This window comes from Carcharodon carcharias, chromosome 12 (genome assembly GCF_017639515.1).
Source record: "Carcharodon carcharias isolate sCarCar2 chromosome 12, sCarCar2.pri, whole genome shotgun sequence".
Taxonomy (NCBI): Eukaryota; Metazoa; Chordata; class Chondrichthyes; order Lamniformes; family Lamnidae; genus Carcharodon; species Carcharodon carcharias.
This window is the reverse complement of record NC_054478.1, coordinates 63244183-63266924: the sequence shown is the minus strand read 5'-3', so window position 1 is coordinate 63266924 and position 22742 is coordinate 63244183. Positions and strand designations below refer to the sequence as shown.

At 46.6% G+C, this 22742-nt stretch overlaps 1 protein-coding gene across 1 annotated transcript in view; it reads right to left on the bottom strand.

Annotated features, from left to right (window-relative positions):
* Window positions 1-22224, bottom strand: part of LOC121284686 (adenylate cyclase type 10-like) — a 254061-nt gene extending 231837 nt beyond the window's left edge. The window contains exons 1-8 of the mRNA XM_041200243.1: window positions 22014-22224; window positions 21802-21906; window positions 19881-19919; window positions 19630-19773; window positions 15923-16128; window positions 15229-15325; window positions 15043-15131; window positions 26-217 (exon numbers count right to left, since the gene is read on the bottom strand). Coding sequence (XP_041056177.1) covers window positions 26-217; window positions 15043-15131; window positions 15229-15325; window positions 15923-16128; window positions 19630-19773; window positions 19881-19919; window positions 21802-21906; window positions 22014-22224 — 1083 coding nt within the window. The remainder of the gene's footprint in view (window positions 1-25; window positions 218-15042; window positions 15132-15228; window positions 15326-15922; window positions 16129-19629; window positions 19774-19880; window positions 19920-21801; window positions 21907-22013) is intronic.
* Between the last annotated feature and the right edge of the window lie 518 nt (window positions 22225-22742).

Below are 22742 nucleotides of genomic sequence, written 5' to 3'. Positions count from 1 at the left end.
TTAGTGCCATCTGCTGGTTACTTACTTTGTCAAACATAAAGACCTTATTTATTCTTCCCCGGTAAAATTTGAATTCGTTGTTAATTCCAACACAACAAGCCTGTATAGACTGACATTGATGATACATGGTTGCATTTTCCACAAACTGCAGATTCACAAACACCACTGTTGCTGGCCGCATTTCAGACAAATAATCCAACGGTACCGCGTCATCAATCTAGATAAGAAATCCATAATTTTCACATATAGTAATGTGATAAATACAGTTCAAATTAATTAGTTTTTTATATAAGGTTAACTACAATGGATATAATTTATTTGGATTTTCAAAAGATACTTGATGACCTTTCTATATATGAGGTCTTTATGGAAGACTATGGTGCATGGAATTAATACTAGATTAGATAATTGCTTGGAAAATTGTTTAGCAAAGGATGTTGCTAATAAATGGAGATAGCTTAGACTGGAAGCAGCAACTAGTGAAGTTTCATAGGGTTTGTCCTGGATTATGCCATTGATAAATCCTGCATCCTACACTGTTCTACATTAATGAGTTGCATTTTATAGAAAACTCATAAATTAATCTGATAGCAAAGAAAACAATTTTTAAAAGAACATTTTATCATCTATGTCTGTTTTGACTTTACATTTATTGATCCAGGTATTCTATAAATCACCTTCTTTCTGAGATGAAAAACCTTCCAGTCTCCTAAGGCATATTAATCTCGTACTCAATTAATTTGGTTCTGCAGTTGCTGAGCCTAAGTTAAATTATCTGCATCGACCTACACTAAGGCCTAAATTTTGGGCATTTCACGCTCGCGGGATTGGCAGGCCCAGAAGTGGAAGTGATTTCTACTCCTGCCTGTGATCCCAACCCAAATGTGACTTTTACACTGGCTGGCCAATTAAGGGCTAGCTAGTGCGAAATGCATGCTGACAGTGGCTCAGAGCTGCCGATGGGGGCTGGAGCGTGATGGGCACCAAATCCAATGGGGACCTGGAGGGGTGTTTCAAAACAGAACAGGCAGCTCCCTGAAGGCTTCTAGGAGTTGATGAAGAGCCTAAAGGAGCTGCTCATGAGAGATCTGAAGCTTTTTGTCAGTTGGCAGGAGTTATGGCCTCAGCAGCTGTTGGGCACACCAGGCAGGAGAACAATGCCAGTGGGCACTCTGCACCCCCTCTTCTCTGATGACTGCTGGCGTGCTCTCGTGGAGGCAGTGGGTGCCCAGTGTGAGATCCTTATACTGTGGGATGGCAAGAGGAGGCCACCCCACCAGACGAAGAAGGCCTGGACAGAGGTGGATGCCCAGGTGAGCAGACATGGTGTTGTGCACCACACTTGATCTTCTGAAGTCTATAAGGGTGAGTACCAACTTGGCACGGAACTGTGTATTGATGTCTTGGAGGATGCCCATTCCTTGTGGCTCTCAGGGGACTGTGATGCAGAGTGCCAAGTGGCACATATCCCTGCATTGGCCAAGGCTAGGCCCGCTTGCCTTGGATGTGTACAAGGGTGAGCTATGCCGATCTGATGGGCACCTCAACCTGGGTCCCCTGGGCGGGGGGGGGGGGGGGCAAGGCTGGTATGGTGTGCAAGGTAGAGGGTAGACTAATGAATGCGCTTTTGTCCATACAGGAGAAGAGAATCCATAATGTGCATAAGTGCGCACGAACGGGTGGTGGGGGAGCCAATCTCCTGATTCTTTCAAAGTTTGAGATGGATGCCCTCGACACAGAATGCAAATATGGAGCAAGGTCCACAGGTCATGGAGAGGCAGGAATCTTAGACGAAGGTAAGAGTCCAGTGGACAGGTGAGAGACTGGGGGAGTGTGTAAGAGATACAGGATCATGGTATCTCCATTGAGAAGTTCAATTCAAGAGTTCCCATTGTCCATCCAATCACAATGGGTGGAATCATCCCAGGTTTTCATCAAGTGCGGTAGCGAGCGGGAAAAAGAATACTTTACCCGCCAGTAGCAATGGCGGCTTTTTGCGCCATATTGTCCCCTTCCCGCTGCATCCCATCTCATTAATAATGCATTCCCAGGAAACACACCGGGTCACTGGTGGTTCGGACTCTGATTTGCCTGCCCTGTTGTCACCTCAGGTCTTCAGTAAACTGAGTGCCATATTTCAATGGCGTCCCTGCGCAGAGCTAGTGCTCATCAAGGGATAGGAAGCTGCTGGGAATTGATGGCTGCTAAACGGAGGAAACATGCTGCCCACAAATTTAGTGACACCTCCCTCGAGTGCCTAGTGGATACAGTGGAGTCCCGCTACGACGTCCTCTACCCCCTCTCTGGGCGAAGACCAGCAAGCAAAGTCACCAATCCAGTATGGGAGGCAGTGGCAGCTGTGGTCAGTGTCAACGTCCTGCAAAAGAGGACAGGCATGCAGTGCAGGAAGAGGATGAATGGTCTCAGCCGTTCCGCCAGTGTAAGTCACTCTTCTCATCATTCTCAGCTCACACACTCACAAACCCATCACGCATCTACAGGGATCTCACAAATCAAGGGACAACACCACTAACTCTCACACACACCCTCACATCTCCATCAGGCTCATTTCCTCTGGAGCTTGAGTCCTTATCCTGTCCATAGCTCCACTCACATACAAACATTCCACGCATTGCTATGTGTCCTGCTCACACTCTCTCCATCTGTTTTCATGAAGGAGAAGCTGGCTCACAACAGCAGGAGAGGTCACAGACCGGGGGTCGGGTGTCCCACATTAGGCTCCTCAGTCACTTTGAGGAGCGTGCCATAGCACTGGCTGGTAAGGAGGTGGACCATGAATGTGGTTACGGTGAGGTCAGCGGCGAACACCCATGTGAGGATCCTGCATCACATCATCTCTCTCTCAACGCAGCTATGAGTGCTCTCTCTCCTGCTTTTGACTCTGCTGCCACGCACGAATTATCTCTACTTTGGTTCACAGGGAGCTCTGCCAAGTGACCAACACCCTCAGCGAGCCAGTCCCTCAGCTCCATCCAGATGACATAAAAATTGGCCGTGTAGTTGATAGTGAAGAGTTTAGCTGTCAACTCCAGAATGATATCAATGGTTTGGTTGAGTGGGCGGAGAAGCAAATGGAATTCAAACTGGAAAAATGAAGTAATGCATTTGGCAAAGACAAACAAAGCAAGAGAATATTCATTAAATGGGAAGTTATTGACAGGGGTTGAGGAAGTGATAGAACTTGGAGTGCATGTCCACAGTCCCAGAAGGTGGCAGGACAGGTGGACAAGGTGGTCAAGAAAGCATATGGAATGGTTTACTTTATTATGTGAGGTATTGAATACAAAAGCAGGGATGTAATGATGGAACTGCATAAAATGCTGGTTAGGCCACAGCTGGAATTTTGCATGTAGTTCTGGTCACCACATTACAGGAAGGACATAACTGCTCTGGAGAGAGTGCAGAGGAGATTTACAAGAATGTTGCCAGGGCTTGAAAATTGCAGCTATGAGGAGAGATTAATAGGCGAGGGTTGTTTTCCTTAGAATAGCGGAGGCTAAGGGATGACCTAATTGAGGTGTATCAAATTATGAGGGGCCTAGATAGGGCGGACAGAAAAGACTTGTTTCCCCCAGCTGAGGGGTCAATTACCAGGGGGCATAGATGTGAGGTGATTGGTGGAAGGAATGGAGGGGACATGAGGGAAAGCTTTTTCACCCAGAGGATGGTGGGCATTTGGAATTCACTGCCTAAGTTGGTGGTTGAGGCTGAAACGCTCAACTCATTTAAAAGGTACCTAGATCTGCATCTGAAGTACTTAAGCTGCAAGGCTATGGACCAAGTGCTGGAGAGTGGGATTAAAATGAGCAACTAGTTTCTTTTTTCTCTTTTTGGCCAGAGCAGACACGATGAGCTGAATGGCCTCTTTCTACACCATAACATTTGTATGGCTCTATGGTTTTAGGTCATCGTCTCCAGTGAAGAGGACACCTCCTCCATTGAAGAGTTGTAAATAAGCAACCTTTAAGAACTGCCACTGCATTAACACACACCCTCCACCAGCGCAGAGATACACACCTCGGTGGGACTGAGATCTAGAGCAGGTTCGGATTCACAATCTGGTTGTCACTGCGTGGACACGTGTCCGCAGCAGGCGGCTGGTTCAGCCAAGCTCCCCGGCACTCGGAGGACTGCGGGGGAAGAGTCATCTGTGAGATCTGAGTCAGATGATGAGCCTCTGGATTTTGCCTTCCAACTCATTGTGGAGATTCAGCAGAAGGTGGGGGAAAATCATGCAGAGCTGTTGGAAGCCCTCAACAGAGTGGCACAAGTTGGAGGAGTGCACACCCCTGCTCTCTGATGAAGTGGTGCCCACATGTATGCTCATTGAAGTCTCCATGGGGAGGATGGCGGATGCCATGGAGACCCCGGTCCAGCAGAACATGGAGATGCACCCAGACCTGCACTCCATCATGGTAGCTATGGGTAAGTTCCTGCATTGGCACCTGTGAGGGAAGTGGGGCACCCCCACATCCCTCCAGGTGCTCTTTCCCCTAAAGGAGTCAGGCTGGGGCCCTCGGGCACCTGAAGGGAGGAGGAGTGGCAGCTGAACACCCCTGGGTCATCCACTTAGGAATCTGAGTCGGTCCTCTCCCTCTGAGTCCTCGTTGCCTGTGATCCTCTCCATCCCATCCTCTGTCATTGCAGAGGGAGCAACTGGCCCACAGGATAGCCAAAGCAAGCCAGGGCCCTCAAGGCCTTGGCACTCCAAAGGATGCATGCCAATGTCATCAGAGACAACAGGGCCAACCATTGCACAGGATGACTCCATTCCTGCTGCAGATGTCATGGGAGCACCTAGAAGAAGCGGTAGACCTAGAAAAGTTAATATTTCTGATCACAAGTGGTTACACGGGTGAACACATTTTGTCACTGTATATTCTGAAAATCTATTCACGTTCACTGAGTAATGTGTAGTGGTGTATTTTGGCTTCATTTACAGGCTTCACGAGTCCTCCCCTGCATCCCCTCCACTACCATGCTGGACCATGAGTGATTCTGGAGGGAAAAGTGTGTGTGTGGCAGGGCCTTTCGGAGCCTCATGTTAGCATTCTGCCATGCAAGCGGAGGTTTCCTCCATCACGCTTATCTCAATGTCCCAAGCATTTTCAATGCTGCCTGCTGTGGTTCTCTTTCAGTTGTCCATCTGAGCTGACCTATATCTCCCCCCACCCACTGATTGGACTCCCATGCAGCACCTGTGCCCATCCAACATGAGGCTCCTCTCACTATCGATTTGAGAAAAATGGTAGTCATCATGTTTCTGCTCAGCCATTCCATCCTTTCCCCTCCCCCAGTCACCCATGTCCTTTCCCCCATCACTGTTGACCATCTCTAGCATCACCTTCCACCTCCCCACTGCCACCTATCGATCAGAGTCCTTTCTTTCCAGAATATCCAAGTGAACATGCACATTCCCTACCTTGCCGAGAAGCCTACCCCCGTACACATTGGCCTCCCCGACCTCCTCCTTCCCACCCCTAGAGTCTGTTTCTGCCTCCCAGTCCCCACCAACCATCATCGCTGTCCCTTCTACCGCTACCAATGCACCCTCACCCTCCCACACTTCCTGTTCACTCTGCCCCCTTGCATGTTCACCATTCTCTCCTACCACAGCCACTCTCAGGAGGCAGTCATTGACCCCACAGACCCCTCCCTTGCATGTTCACCTGGACGTCCCCCCCACCCTATTCCCTCATCCACCCTTACTCTATCCTCCATCCTTAATCCGCACCCCACACCCCCCAGCCCCCACCACCTCCCCCCCACCACCCCCCCACCCCCCGAATCCTTGCTTCCCCTGGATTCCTTTCACTCTCCAAAATTGTTCCTCTCTCTGGACTCCTTCTGTCCCCGGAACTCCTTCCTCCCTCCCAACTCCTTCCCTTACACCTTCTCCCCCCTTACACCTACCTCCCCAGTTGCAGCCTTCTTCTTTGTTACACACTCCCTGCCGTACTCCCTCCACCCTCTCCCAACCTCACCACCCACCCCAACACCTTCATTCCCATCCCCTCCCAATCTCACCCCCTGACACTTTTGTTCCCTCCCTCCCAACCCTACCCCACACACCCACCGGTACACCTTCCCCTCTCACTCACAGCTGGACTCCCTCTCCACCAACCCCCCCCAACGACAATCATCCATAGCAGCCCATGGCCAAGACCATGCGTATATCCAGACGCAGACCCCAGACATCAACAGAGACCTCCCACCTTCCATGAGCTGCTTCATGGTGGAGCCATGTCCCTGAGAATCCACCCAGTGTGTGATGCACGTGTTGTTGCTCCTGGGTCCGGTAGCTCCAGCATCTCTTTCTTTGGCATCCACAACGTGAGCAACGCGTTAACTGTAAGTCCTGACTTCCGCACATCACACTTGTCGAGATGCATTCTGGGCCGGCGTGTTTTCCTGTCAACATAGGTGGTAAATTAGACATGGTGGGATGTTTCCAGTGAGGAGGCAAGATGATGAGATGCATATTGAAATTAGGTTCCTGAAGTTGGATGGTTGGCCATTGATGGGCAAAGCAGATGATCGCAAACTGGTTTCATGACAGCGCAAAACCGATTTTTGGCCTTCTTTTGGCCATATTACCCACTCACACTCACCATGACGCCCGATGCTAACGGGGGCAGGAAGTTCAGGCCAATGCTTCAGCGAAGCAGTTGTCCATTGTGACAAGCAACTGTTGTGCATGCAGTCACTTTGCTATGATGTTGTCAACTGACATATTCTCTTCCTTCCTCAGATGCGCCATCCTCACAATGCCTGAGAGACCCCAAGTACCCACCTTGATACCCGAGGAGCAGCTGCGGAGAGATGCACCCGCATCATATCCTCTCTCCGAGCCAAGCACCAGTGCAGACACAGGCACATCAATGGGCAATAGCACGTCGATTCAGATGGTAGTGCAAACTGGTGTGGGCACATCACACTCATATGAGGAGCTGGTGGAGACAGAGAGTGCCCAGGGCGCAGGCCATCAGAGGGCTGCTAGAGACCAGGACCATGCTGAGTCCAAGGCAGATGATGAGTCTCTAAAGTCATCCATCAGGCAGCAGATGCTGGATGCCCAGTGGAATGCACAAGAAGACCTGGTGGAGATCCCTGGCAGTCTCTGTCTTGGAGGAGTCCATGTGGAGACCCGGAGCTCCAAGCGCACAGCCTCCTCCATAGAGAAAGTGGTGACTCTCTTGGAGAGGCAGCTCCAGGAACAAAATCAAGGGTTTTTAAGGCTTGAGCTCAAACCCGCAAGCTCACCTTGGCAGTGACCTCAGCCAGTGTGAGATGGATGAGACATCTAGTGACTCTGCTAGGTATCAATAGTGAGCAGGGAAGTTCAAACCAACATCACACTAGCAGATAAGCTGCATGTGGGCTCCTCTCAGGGTGATCCAGATGAAGGCAGCAGCTCCTCAGCCCCTCTGTCAGTGACCATCACATCTGAAGAGACCACGATGACTGAGGAGTGCCCAGCCATGGTGCTGGATGCTCCCTCCTAGGCATTGCCCGCACAGGCCCTAATGGCCAGAGGATGTCTGCCAAGGTCATCAGGGCTGACAGAACATCACAGTATCACAGTCAGCGGGCTGCCCCTAATGCCACTGCCAGCGAGGGGGTGGGGGGGAACATGTGTGGGAAACCAAGATGCAGCACTCGCAAGCAGAAGTTTAAGGCACTGTAAGCACAAGGTGAGTTGTCACGGGTGGTATAACTTGAGTTCATAGGTGTTCTATGTACAAATTGTGACCACCCTATAAAAGTTCATATTTTTCATAGGTGCTGGGCATGGGAGTGGCTTGTGACAGACGGAAAGGACTGCAAACTTTATTTCAGACATAAGGGTCACAGGATGGCCTCATCGGGAATGTTCAGTAAGGAGGCATCACCCTTGCCCTTTCAAGCTATGCCTTGGATGCCTAGCTGAAAGGACAGAGAATCAAGGCCTTCCATAAGGTTCCTCATTTCTGCATCCATGTCCTCACCCTGGGCCTCCTTCGACACCTCCCCAGACCCATCACTTGAGTTGTCCTCCGCAGCCTGTGGAGCTGCCTCGCTGTCATCCTCCAATGGGACACCCCATTGACAGAGCCAGGTTGCGAATTGCGCAGCAAACAATGGTAATAAGCAAGACGCGCACTGGGGAATATTGCAGTGCTCCCCCTGAACGTTCCAGGCTGCGGAACCTCATCTTCAGCAGCCCAGTGGTCTCTCAATTACCAGCCTTATAGATTGTACCTCTCGTCCATTTCTGTCCTTGAGTGTCTGAGTTACGTTATGAGCCACCTTTTCAGGCGATAGCCTTTGTCACCCAGGAGCAAACCATCCAAGCGACTGGAACAACTGTTAGGAAATAGCGAACGTTTTGTATTTGTGGGTGTTAGGAATGAGTTTTAGCTTTAAAGTTTAAGTTTGATTTGTATTTCTGTCCTTGTGCGTTGAGAAAAGGAGCTTGCATTTCTAATGAGGCTTTTACAACTGTTGAAGCAAATGTAAACGAACAAGGGTGGAACAATTAGGCTGTTGTCCAGCAACAGGAGTCCAGAGAGGCAGGTCCTTCCCACAAACACTCACAAAAAAGCTGTTGGAGTTCAGCTGGTTTCGAAGATAGCTGCCAGAGACGCAGCCTAGAAGGGGCAAATAGCCAACACTTTTAATTATGTTGCCGAATTGTGATGCTGTTTCTAATGATTTGTTTATTTGTATCCCTAGATCCCATTGCTCTTCCACTTTATTCAGTTTCTTATTTTCTAAGATGTAGATGACATTTCTGTTTTTCCTACCAAAGTGTTTCACCTCATATTTAATTACATTAAAATTAATTTGTCACTTAACTGCCCTGTTTGCAAATTTTCTAATTTCTTCTTGTGTTATAATGCATTGTTCCTCAATGTTAGCCAAACTTCATAGATTGGCACCATCTGCAAATTTTGATACTGGAGTTGCTTATTCCTAAATCTACATTATTAATGTAAATTATGAATAACAGTGGTCCCAAAACAAAACCTCATAGAACGGCAATTTCTACCTACCTCCCATCTGAATAAATACCCTTTACTATTTTCTATTTCTTAGCCAATTTGCTATCCATTCAGCTATTTGTTCCCTGACTCCCTGCACCTTAACCTTTGACATGAGCCTATCATGTTGTAGCTAATTAAAGACCTTTTAAACATCCAAGTATATGAAAGTACCCCGGTTACTCTTTCCATTACCTCTCCAAAGGATTCTATCAGGTTAGTTAAGCATGATTTAGGGCGGAATTTCCCGCGCCCACTGGTGTCAGGCATGATCGGTAGTATGAGTGGGCAAAATGGGGCGATTGGTTTTACCAGTTTGCAATCGTCTGCTCAGCCCGTCGAGGGCAGGCAACATTTCCCACCATTGGACATCAGGAACCTCATTGTAATACATCAGCATATTATTATTAGGCCAGCCGCTGAAATCATCACCACCCCCGCTGGATTGTCACATTTGCGGGAAGGCATGCCCATGTTTATCACAACAGCACATAAAAGGCATGCACTTTGAGGGGAACTCGGAGGTGAATGCACAGTAACGTTGTGCAGCGCTCGCCAGAGTTGCCTGTTGGACTTCAAGCTTCAGGGACTTCGGGGGCTGGAGTAAAGGGCAGCCCTGCCGTTGAGGCGGCTGGTGGCGGGGCCGGGGTTAAGGGCAGCCCTGTCGTTGAGGTGACTGGTGGCGGGGCCGGGATTAAGGGCAGCCCTGTCGTTGAGGCGGCTGGTGGCAGGGCCAGGGTTAAGGGCAGCCCTGTCGTTGAGGTGACTGGTGGCGGGGCCGGGGTTAAGGGCAGCCCTGTCGTTGAGGCGGCTGGTGGCAGGGCCGGGGTTAAGGGCAGCCCTGTCGTTGAGGCGGCTGGTGGCAGGGCCAGGGTTAAGGGCAGCCCTGTCATTGAGGTGGCTGGTGGTGGCAGAAGGGGGGGCAAGGGTAGCCCTGCCGTTGAATATAGCGCACAAGCATTCAGGGTGGGGGGTAGAGTGGGCGAGGGCCACAAGGGAACCCTGTATAAAGTGACCATTCCTCTACAACTGAGTTCGGGTGCAGCCACATTGATATTATTGGGGTCAGGCTCCTAGCTTATCTGTCCACTCAAGCAAAACAGAGGCATCAAAGTGCCACCAAGTGCTCCAGAGCTTCCTCTCTCCCACCAGCACCCCCCATCACAGAATGCAAATTCATGAGCATTTTAGTGGACTGCAGAGCAGTTGGACAATTGCACACGTTGTGCAATCTCCTTGCTAAAGCTGGCCAAAGACTGGAGCAGCCCCTTGCAATGTCAGCGTCCCGGTTTGGACCAGTCGCCCCATGTTCAACCTAACAGGGCAGCCATGCAGTGCACTAATCCCTGGCCATCCAAATGGTCGCAAGCTCTCTCCAGGAAGCACTAAGGGGCTGTCACGCTTCCCAAGGACAGGTTCTGAGTACACCCATGCTAACCACCTGCCTCTCTCTTTCACTCTGCAGGGTGAGTATATCAGGATCATGGAGCCTGGTGAACTAGCTGTATGCCTGATGGCCTACAGAGAGCAAAGCGAAGGAGGACAGCGCAACTGAGGCTACTGGCCATGCAGAGGGAGGAGCAGCAACCTCCGGAAGAAGGGGCAGCTGGGGCTTCCGCACACGGCACCCAAAACTGGCCAGAGCCTAGTGACATCCAGGGTCTACAGACCCCCTCCTTCCTGCAGATGAGCGAGAACCAGTGTCACCGAAGACTATGTATATCTCGGGAACTGGTCAGTCACATCTACCAGCTACTGCAGGATTTGGTGCCATGGGGACATGGAGGGCATCCACTGCCAGTGGCTGTGAAAGCAACTGCGGTGTTCAAGAGGTGGTGGCATTGTTACTGGACTAGTAATCCAGAAACCCAGGGTAATAGTCTGGGGACCTGGGTTCGAATCCTACTACAGCAGGTGGTAGAATTTGAATTCAATAAATGTCTGGAATTAAACGTCTGATGGTGACCATGAAATTATTGCCAATCGTTGTAAAAACCCACCTGGTTCACTAATGTCCTTTAGGGAAGGAAATCTGCTGTCCTTACCTGATCTGGCCTATATATGACTCCAGACCCACAGCAATGTGGTTGACTCTTAACTGCCCTCTAAACAAGGGCAATTAGGGATGGGTAATAAATGCTGGCCTAGCCAGGGTGCCCACACCCACGAACGAATAATATTTAAAAAATTCTACGCCAGTGGCTCCTTTTAGGGCTCCACAGGTGACCTCTGTGGGATATCCACCCACAAATTCACCCATGTGGTCATGGATGCTATCTTCACAAGGGCACACAACTTTGTGGGATCAGGACAGCCAGGATGCAAGAGAGATTGGATTCTCCCAGATCTTGGGTTTCTCACAGGTGCAGGGTGTGATTGACTGCGCTCATGTGGTGCTCAGATCTCCGTCACAACATATGGTGGACTACATCAACCGCAAGGGTTCACTGAATGTACAGCTGGTATGCAACCACCAGAAACGCATCCTGCAGGTCAGTGCACAGTTTCCAGGGAGTGTGCACGACTCCTACAGCTTCAGTCGATCACAGCTCCCTGGAGTCTTCCAGGGTCCACAAAAGCTGCAGGGATGGTTCCTTGGGGTCAAGGGCTACCCGCAGAGGAAGTGGCTTATGACTCTCATGTGGCAACCTCAGACTGCAGCACAGCGACAGTATAATGAGGCTCATGCTGCAACTCACAACTTGGTGGAACAGACCATCAGGATACTGAAAATGAGCTTCCGGTGCCTGGACTGGTCTGGTCTGGTGGAGCCCTGCAATATAGTCCACAGAGGGTTTCACGCATCGTTGTCATCTGCTGCGCCCTTTACAACCTGGCACTGCACCAGGGAATGAGTTGGCTGAGTAGGAGCTGCACATCTCCTCCGATGAGGACACCTACAGGGATGAAGGGAAGGAGGTCCTCGGAGGCGATAATGAAATGGATGAGGACCTGGCACTGGCTAGACAAGACAGGTGTGCTTGGGAGGCCCTCATGGCTGCTAGATTTGTGGAGGATGATGATGACATGCAGTGAGATGACCCCATAAATCCTCGCATTGTATCTGTGAACGTTTGACTCCAGTCTGGCTTGCAAATACCCTCTGTGAGAATGCTTCTGTCATGGAGACTTGAAGGGCCCCAGCCTGTTTTCGGGGTCCTGCTGTGTGACAGTAGCACCCTCCTTGGCCTATGGAGTTGGAGCTGCTGAGGTCACATGAAGAGGGGAGTCAGATGGGACAGACACTCTCAGAGTCACCTGAATGAATGGGCCACGATTGTGCACCTGCTGATCCTCCTCCCTATGGCTGTCCAGGGCCCCAGGCTGACTCCTTGAGAAGCAGGGGTAGAAGAAGTGAGATCAAGCTGCCCAGCACCCCTCTCGCGTACACGCTGTTGGAGGCCAATTATGGCATCAGTGATGGAGTTGAGCCCACACAGCAGTGCAGGAATATAGTCCTGGACCAAGGTCTCCATGGCGGCTGCCACCCTACCAGTGTTGACCTCGCTGCGTTGGCATGCCGGCGCTATCACCTCAGAGTGAAGGCGGACAGACTCCTCCATTATGCCTTGCAACTTGAGGAATGCAGTGGACATCCCTTCTTGATGTTCCCGAACTTGCCTTTGCAGCTCTAGCAACTGTGACATGACCGAGTCCAGGGGCTGGTCATCTGACTCGGACTCAGCAAAGTCTGGCTTCCAGCAGTCCTCCGAGTGCCAGGGACCTGGGGAGTTCCTGCCTCCACCTGCTGTGGATCGGACAGTGCAATATGCTCACCAGATTGTGACCCTGGGCTATTCTAAAGCTAGGTCCCACTGAGGTGTGTGTCTCTATGCTGGTGGAGGGTGTGGGTGAGCGCTGTGATGGGACTCCAGGGAGGGTGCCTCCAGATTCCTCTTCAGAGGTTTCTTTGGGGCTTGATTGAAGGCTCTGGTTCATGGACTCCCATCGGCTGCTTGGCACATGTGCCTGTGAAAGCAAGGGGAGATAATTAGTGCAAGGCAGTGGCTTGTGAAAGAGGACACATCACTCAGAGCATGGTTGTCTGATACATGTTGCACTGCTTAGTTGCACTCCACTTAGATTAGGAGAAATAAACACGAGAGGACATGGCTTTAGGGTGAAAGGGGAAAGGTTTAGGGGGAACATTAGGGGGAACTTCTTCACTCAGAGAGTAGTGAGAGTGTGGAATGAGCTACCATCTGACGTGGTAAATGCGGGCTCATCTTAAGTTTTAAGAATAAATTGGATAGATACATGGATGGGAGAGGTCTGGAGGGTTATGAACTAGGTGAAGGTCAATGGGACTAGCGGAATAATATTTCGGCACAGACTAGAAGGGCCGAATGGCCCGTTTTCTGTGCTGTAATGTTCTATGGTTCTTTGCTGGACCGTCACTTGGTAGAGCAGTGCCGATCTCACCGTCAGCACAGGAATGGACCAGATCCTCTCTGGCCAGCTGGATGGCTCTGTTTTCAAAGTCCATGAAGACCTTGATTTTGGGTATTCTGCCACCATTCAGCGACCTATCCCTCTTGTTGTGTGCCAGTTTGTCCTGTAAAAATAGAGATGGAGAGAGTGTAAGCAGGACGCTTGCCAGGCCAGATAATAAGTATCCCTGGCCTGTGTGGGTAATGAGTGGTCCCATGTATGGGATGAGGACAATGAAGGTGTGTGTGAGAGAATGAATGGTGATGTCCCTTGAACTGGCAGTGAATGAGGGCCCTGTGGATGTGTGATGGGTTTGTGAGTGTGTGAGTTAAAAGTGATGAGAAGAGTGACTTACCCTGGCAGAACAGAGGAGATTATTCATTCTCTTGCAGCACTGGATGGCTGTCCTCTTTGGAACAGTATTGGCGCTAAGCACCACTGCCACTGCCTCCCAACCTGGGTTAGTGCTATTGCTGCCCATCCTGTGGCCAGAGGGTGGGTAGAGGACATCCCAGCGGGCCTCCATAGCATCCAAAGGTTGCCCGAGGGATGCATCACTGAACCTGGGAGCTGCAGTCTTCTTCAGCTTCAAGGCCATGTCTTCTATGCAGCAGTGGTGGTCTGGAAGCACTGAGATGTGTGCTTGCAGGTGGACTTTAAATATGGCGCCCAGCGTGATGCAGCAGCGGGGTGATGGCAGGTGAGCAATTGAGAGCCCGCCTGCCATGGAAATGTTGTGTTTCCTGGGAGTACATAAATAATGTGGCGGGTTTGGGACGATAGAGTGTGAAAGCCTGCCATCGTGGCTGGCAGGTAAAATGTTGTTTTACTCGCCTGCTACCACACTTAGTGCAAATCTGGGACGATTCTTCTCTTAGTCTTTCAGAATCCATACTGATTAATTGTGAGTGCTATCAATGCAACACACATGTACCCTAGACTTTCAGGTAAAACATATCCTGCACTCTTTGTACACTGCTGATAGACTGAAAATGGAAAATAAATTAATTCACTCCCTCAATTCCCAGGTCACTCCAAACAATAATATCGGGCCCAAAATCAGACAAGACTTTACCCTAATTTAGGAATATTTCTTTTCTAGTTAATATTAAGCTCTTATAATAGCAGTGAAATACATATTCTAACACCCAATGTCCTTCCAGGCTTTTAGCTGTAGCAAATGTTAGTATATTATAAGTTACTCGTCCTAATACTCTGCCAGAATTTGTGCTTTTTCACAATAATTGAAAGTATAGAAGTGATATGCAGAAACCTGTTTAGACCATTCGTTCAGACTGAAAAGACAGAATGGGAATAAGACTGAAAACTGTAATTTGTACAGTGCATATATTCATATAATACTGAAGAAACCTGATACAAAAATAAAGCTAAATCTTGGAAATCCAGCAATTGCTAAAGACCTCAAGGTGAACAAGACTCTAGGAAATATACCTAGGCCTACATGCAGTATCAAAAAATGTACACAATTTTCAGATAAGCATAAAAATTTGATTTTACAGTGATTATGCATGTTAAAAATGATTCACAGCATCTTAAAATCTCATACCTTTAGTAAAACTGTTTTCAGGAGATATTTACGGAGAACAGATTCAAGTTGTACGTTTGGCAATAACTTTGATGTTTTTCTTATTGTCTCTGTAAATGAATCAAATGTCAGCTTCTTATATTCAAATAAAAGCCAAATACAGTAGCTAGCCAACCATAGAAAACAGAGACTATGGAATGAACATACTTATAGTATCACCAACTTCTTGGTACTCCAAATGGGTTCCAAAAGATTTTATATAATCGTCAACTGAAAAGTGTGGATCTCTCTTAATGTACCGCACCTGCAATAAAAGTACATTTTAAAATTAAAATATTTATGTTTCATAACTTTTTATATCAATAGACAGCTAACATTATCATTTTGTATTTACATTTTTACTACATTACTATTGCTAACCTTAACTGTAAACAATGTAAGGATAATTAAATTGTTTGAAAATTATTAGTTTCAAATTAAAAACTGGTAAAGTAATTGAAATTTTTAGTGTTTGAAAACTCTCTTTGCAATATTATTCAAAATATACTTTCATAAGTAACCTTTCCTACAGTGATGTAATATATCAAAGTTGAGGAAGGGGATAAATAAGCATTGCTTTCAATCAATTCATAAAGTAAGCATCTTAACTTCTCCACTACATTCAAGAAATTATTTAAGGAAGGATGGAACCTCTTGCCAAGTGTACCAAGAAAGTCAGATCAGATGACACAATTGGAAATCGATGAAATTTAAATTTGGAAAATATCTCAGGAAAAAAACTGAAGAATTACAGAAATTTGAAATGTACAACGAAGCAAAGTAATAAAAGCAAATACACTGAGTTGTAAGAATTATAATTCATTGCAACGATGAACAAAGCACGAGAAATATTTTAATTTACCTTTACAGCTCTTTCATTTTCTATCTTTTCAACAACTAGATTTTCTCTGTCACAGAGCTCCCATGCATTTGGGGATAAAATAATAGTGTTGGCGGAAGCAAGTCCTTCAGCTTTCCGAACCTCATCTACTGCTCGACCAATCAGTGCATAATAGCGAGATTCTTCATCTCCCATTACAACTTTGGAAAGCTTTCCTGCAGAAATACCTGCAAAGCAAATTCACATTGAATGGCAACCATCTACTCAGTACCGGTACTCAGAAACTCACTAACTTTGTAACACCAGGTATTTTAATCTTCCTTGACATTTGTTTGTCTGAATCTCACCCTGTAACTCATGATAGCAACCAATGCATGTAATCAAAACAGCTTCCACAATAGTGTATAAAATGAAGGTGCAGTATAAGGCACAATTTTAACTGCCAAGGGAGTGCAAGTTCAGGGTGCGGGCTTGGGGTTGTTAAAGGCTCGAAAAGTGGCATCAGGTTGGAAACGCACCATGAAGCCACTTCAGGTTTAAGGTTGGCGGGCAGGTGAAGTGCCCAGGCAGCCTTCGCATTTTTCATGGAATCTCAGCCACAGGCGGGATGAGGTTTCATGAAGGGTTTATTAATGTAATAAACTGTTTCATGTAAATTCGTAAACATGTCCCAGCTCCTGTGACAATGTCACATGAGGAGACATATCTGAATAATTTTATTTTTTATTTTTCACATTTTTATGACTTTTCTTAATCTCCCTGAGGCAGATCCGTGCCTCGGGGAGATTTCTACGCTCTATCACGCACGTGCAAAAGAGCACAGGCCCCGACTTTCCTCCCTCCCCCAGCCCACACAGGTAGTGCTGAGCACTTCCGGGTGCGAGTCATGCTGGGCGGGCCTTAATTGGCCCACCCACATAAAATGGCAGCGTGCAGCCTGCCCGACAGGGAAAAATTCTCCCCCATGGGTTTTTGGGTAAGTAATGTCAATAGTCTTTGATGATTTCACCCATCTGGAGATACATGAAGTGGACAAAATACATGCTTACATCTATTTCCATAACCTGTTTCTCCTGGAACAGGCCACTCGCCTGAAGCCAGAGGGGTATCAGTTTGCATCAAGCACGGCTGACCAGCAGTCTCTCCTACACTTACCGCCCACCCTAATTTTATTGGAAGGATCGGGAGATTGATAATCAACCTCTTTGGCTGCATTATGAATGCACCTTTTGTGACCATCAAGTCCTGGAGTGGGACTCAAACTCGAAGCTTCTGGCTCAGAGGCAGGGGCACTACCCAGTGTGTCACAAGATCTCCAATTTCAATACTTAAACAGGTAATTAATTGTGAATTTATCCCAGCGTTCTGGCTTTAAGAGCCAACACTCGGGTTTCCCAATATACATGAAACTCACCAGGGTCAACCAGGCGAGAAATAGTGGGGAACCAATGTTCAATGAAAATGATGGTTCAAAGCCTTTAAACAGTGAAACTAGATAGCTAGTGGGCTGCCTATCTGAAAGACCTGTGCTCACATCGCTTTTTCAGAGAGCTGATTTGCAACTCTCCGGAAGTCATTTTACCTAATTTGGATTTTAAGCACCTTAAGCTAATCTCACCTGCTATCCACCTTCACGACAACATGGAAGGAGCTTATTCAGGTCTGCCTTTGACCTCTGATGAGGAATAACAGGAGCAATAAAAGAAACACCAGTGGCACAGTGAGCAGCAGGAGCAATACTAGCACCAATAGCATCAGGAAGCAACAAGAGCTCCAGCAGCAATACCAGTGGCCTTCTCCTAGCCTTGCCAGCTTAGTTGGTGCAGCATGAGACTCTTAATCTCAGGTCGTGTGTTCATGCCCCATATTGAGTGCCGTCGTTTATAAAGATAGGTAGGAAAGAAGTTATGAAGACGACATTGGAGGCCTGGAATGGGATATGAATAGCTTAAGTGAGTGGGCAAAAATGTGGCAAATGGAGTATAATGTGGGAAAGTGTGAACTTGTCCACTTTGGCAGGAAGAATAGAAAAACACCATATTATTTAAATGGAGAGTGATTGCAGAACTCTGAGGTATAGAGGGATCCGGGTGGCCTGGTATGTGAATCACAAAATGTTAGTATGCAGGTACAGCAAGTGGTTAAGAAGGTAAATGGCATGTTGTTGTTTATTGCAAGGGAAATGGAATATAAAGGTAGGGATGATTTGCTACTGTCGCACATGGTGTTGATAAGACCACATTGGAGTACTGTGTACAGTTTTGGTCTCCTTATTTAGGAAAGGATACAAATGCATTACAAGCAGTTCAGCGAAGGCTCGCTCAGCTGAAACCTGGGATGGTGGGGTTATCCAATGAGGAAAGATTGGACAGGCTGGGCCTATATCCATTGGAGTTTAGAAGAATGAGAGGTAATCTTATTAAAACACATAAGGTCCTGAGGGAACTTGACAGGGTGGATGCTGAAAGAATGTTTCCTTTTGTAGGAGAGACTAGAACTAGGAGACACAGTTTAAAAATAAAGGGTCTCCCATTTAAAACAGAGATGAGGAGAACATTTTTCTCTCAGAGGGCCATGAGTTTTTGGAACTCTCTTCCCTGGACAGTGGTGGAAGCAGGGTCATTGAATATTTTTAAGACAGAGGTAGATAGATTCTTGACTAACAAGAGAGTCAAAGGTTATCAGGAACAGGCAGGAATGTGGATTTGGGGTCATGATCAGATCAGCGATGATCTTACTGAATGGCAGAGTAGGCCCAAGGGACCAAATGGCTTACTCCTACTCCCAATTTATATTTTCGTACATTTAGCAGTCGCATCCTACTCCAGAGGATGGATTCTTTTGTACTTTGATCATTCCTCACATATGCTATCTTTAGATTCACATTACATTACATTCCCCTGAACTTTCTACTGTATCCTGCCCAAGGTCTTGGCATATTTACTAAAGGAGGGCACACAAAATTAGGTGTTTTGTGTAGGTTTAGCATTTATTTTATGTCTCTGTTTTATAAAACTTTAGTAAATGTGGAGTTTTGTTATTTATTTATCCAGCTGTAACCATTAGGGTAAATGAAACTTCTGAGTAAAAATATTTCATTTCAAAGATATTATCAGTTGCTTCTTGGACCTTCTCCAGTGCTGTCAAACCACAGGTCCACACCTCAAGTTCCCAAGTTGCAATATACCAAGAGAAGGCTGCTGGTTGCAAGTTAAGTTCAGGAGGGTTTCACTGCTAAGACAAGAGTTTACCCAGAGTACAGCAGCATTGCTACTCCTCCGGGCCTCACTAAGGAAACATTTACTTCCTGACAGATTTACCTGGCATGGAGTGTGTTGAAATGTATGGGAGTTTGGCAGGAACATCATCCCTCAACCAAAACCATGGTTCTTAAAGGAGGAATTAGCAGGAAGTGGAGCCTCTCCATTTCAATTGCTCTTTTGCTCCATTACTGATCTGGGAGGAGTTAAAATTCCCCCTTGAATCCTGAAAACTAATCATTGCACCTAAACAAGCAATAAGTAATAGTTTCTAAAACGTCTCTCAATTAACTGTATGTAAGAATAATAAAGTTGAACATGCATATCACCACAAATGTGTGCTTATGAATCAGGCTTAACAGTCAATGTATGTTACTGTTTGTTCTAACACAAAGTTTAACAATTACTGTAATACATAAATTTAATAGGGCAGGTAACAACAGCCACTGATAAACATTTAGTAATTACCTATTTTTACTCTGAGTTTGACTCCTACTTCAGTTTCCTTATTATCACATTTGTCCTGGATATTTAGACTACATTTTACAGCTAAAGTGAGAATTTCATTCAGTTCTTTCCTTCTCTCTCTCCATAATGCCAACATTGCATCACCTGTGGAAAAGAAAATAATTATACACAATGCTAAACAATTATTCTGTTCTGCCAACCAAAATAAGTATCAATTGCATTATAGAGTATGTTAATTTGCAACTTCTTACCCGCATAATTCACAATATCTCCTCCTGCTTGAAGAATATCTAAAAGAAATTAGGATTATTCAGAATTATGTAGTTATTACAGAAGTGATCTAAGTTAAAACTAGAAGAATATAAATAAACAATTCAATACATTTCACATTATTTCAAAACTGTATTATTATAATAGGGGTTGGATAATTTTCTAATTACAACACATTTTGGGATGGATTAAAATGGGTATTTAAAGGGTACTATCTCAAATCCACCACTACAAATGTGTATCTGAATTATCCTCCAAAAATGCACCCTTGCCAATGGAAAAAGAGGCAGAGAGAGGGAGTGCTATCAAGTTCTACAGAGTGCCCACTAATGTAAGAAACAATTGATGAAATACATTCGACACTCAAATCCCTATATATGACCATTTTGTTTCAAGAAAGGCTTTCATTCCAGTAATGGTCAGCTAATGTTCCACTGCTAATTAGCTTATTTCAGTGTTAGATACCCAGCAAGCTGCCGCAATGCTTGCATCATGCAACAATAACCAAATCAGATCTCATAACTCAGAGCCATGTATCGGGATTGTTGGGTGGGCAGGGATTATGATGGATGTAAGGTTGTGCAGAAATGGGGGGATAACACACATAATGACAGCCACAAATGTAACAGAGGAAAAAGTCACGTGTTAGGCCTCTAGATAAATCTGGTGAAGTCCATATATACAGCCCAGTAAGAAATCAAGAATAATTGCAGCTTGCGACACTTTATAGAATATTGTAATTAAGAAAGGCTTGCTGCTTCCAACAGCCGAAAGCAATGATGGTGGAGTGGGCGGAAAGACTCCTGTTCTCACAAAATGAGGAGGCTGAACAGGCATGAGAGAACATAGGACAGTGCAGCCAGTGGCCAAGAAAGGCAAGCACCACTGTTAGTTCAGTGCTTTCAATAAATGAAGGTTGAATGAAGAAATAAAGGTCATTCCACAGCTGCCTGCTTTCCCCCTCTACAAAGTCCCTCACTATCAAAGCGATCTGCAAAGTTTCTTCATAAGGTAGCGGTCTTGATTTCCCCCGCCATCATCCAAACTTTGTATAATTGAAAGCATCCATAGAGATGAACTCAGATGAACTTAATTTACAGAAGATTATTCACCAAAGGATTGACAAAAATTCTAATCACCCTTTCGGCAGCTGCTTAAAATGGTCTACCATTTCTGCCACCAAGATAAAGTGCTCCTATTTGACTGCTCCTATGATTGCTCCCTAAGTGAGATGCTGTTGAGATTGAGAGCATTCCCCATAGAACATAAGGTGACTCTAATCTCAGGGAAACAGCTGTTCTAGAGAGATCAGATTTTCCAACCCTTCCTCCTGCAACAGTCAGCAGTTTCTGGCCCATGTTTGAATCTTCTTCATATGTAAACACTGGAGGAAGGTTAAGACAGCAGGGTCAATGTCACTCTCCAGAATGAATATATCTACAGCCATTCTTTGCAGACACATGGTGCTGGGCACAGGATCAAAGATGCTGCTGGTCAGTGTTGTCACAAACCAAACAGTGCCTATCATCTTTTGCAAGCCCAGTCACTGACCTGATGCAACTTTCTATAGAAGCAATACTGGCTGCCATTCTGGAAACAACCAATGTGCTTAGAAAATCTTCTTGCCGTTGTTCTAATGCAGCAATCTTCCTGTGTGTCACCTTCTCCAGGGGATTTCTGCAGGCCGTGAGATCCTGCAGTTTTGGGTAGTGGATTCTTCCTCCTACTTATCCATTATCTGAAACCAACCTCACAGCATCTACATGAGATTAATTTTGCTTTTAACTATTTAAATTCTGCCAGTTTCTGTGATGCATGGCACAGTGCATAAAAATGCTAATATCTGTACAGATTTTCAGTCAATCCTGAATTAAGCACTTTTTACAAATTAAGTCTACTTACGATCCACAATCTCTGAGATGTATCCGTTGAGTGTTCTGGTTAGGTGATCGGCTCCACTGCCTTTCTTGCTATTCTTTGTGTATATCTCAGTGAGGCTGGTGAATCCTGTCAATGAGAGAGAGAGAAAGAAAGAATCCAGCATTTCTTTTTGGTTCCTAGGAACACGTTAGCATTTCTGAGCCGCCCGCACACCAGTTGCTGTTGTTTTTTACCTGAAATGTCAGCAAACAGGAGGACTCCATGGAAATGTTCCACATCAGGAATGGGTCGGTCCACCCCTTCATACACCACAAGGTCAGGCACGTTGGCGGCGAGTTTGCAGATTTTATAGGTGCCAGCGAAGATGGATTTCTGTTTGCCGACCCTCATCCGTGCAAGTGGCCGGACGAAGCTGACAGTATGCCTAGTGGGAATGTAATCCATCTCCCTCCACCCTCCTTCCTCTTTTCCTCCTCTCAAATGACCTCTGAGTGCCGCCGTTTGAGTTTTCATCTCCTTGTGACGGCTTGGGCACCGATTGTGACTTCACGGGACCATCGGCTGTGAAAGCACATTTCACATTACCCACAGCCGCCACCCCCCTCCCCACCCCCTCGCCTCTTAGGCTGGGAGGTAGTAGCCTCATAGCAACACTGACAGAGTTCCTTCACTTTCTAACCCTGATAGGGAAAACAATATTGAGTAAATAGTTTAGCTACATTTTCAGCCATCCCATTTTTGTGGCAGCATTTTTTTTTAACATTGTCTCACTCCAGCATTTCAAAACTGGGACTGGATATCGAAGAATAAATGGATTGTTGGGTTACGCCCTCCCAGCCAGCACAGCCCATTCCAACTATTTTCCGCTTCAAACAATGTCGGAAATTCGTGATGAGCCATAACTTCCGAGCTCCAGGGCGGGGGTGGGGAACGCCAAAGATGCGCTGGGGATGCCCCCACCC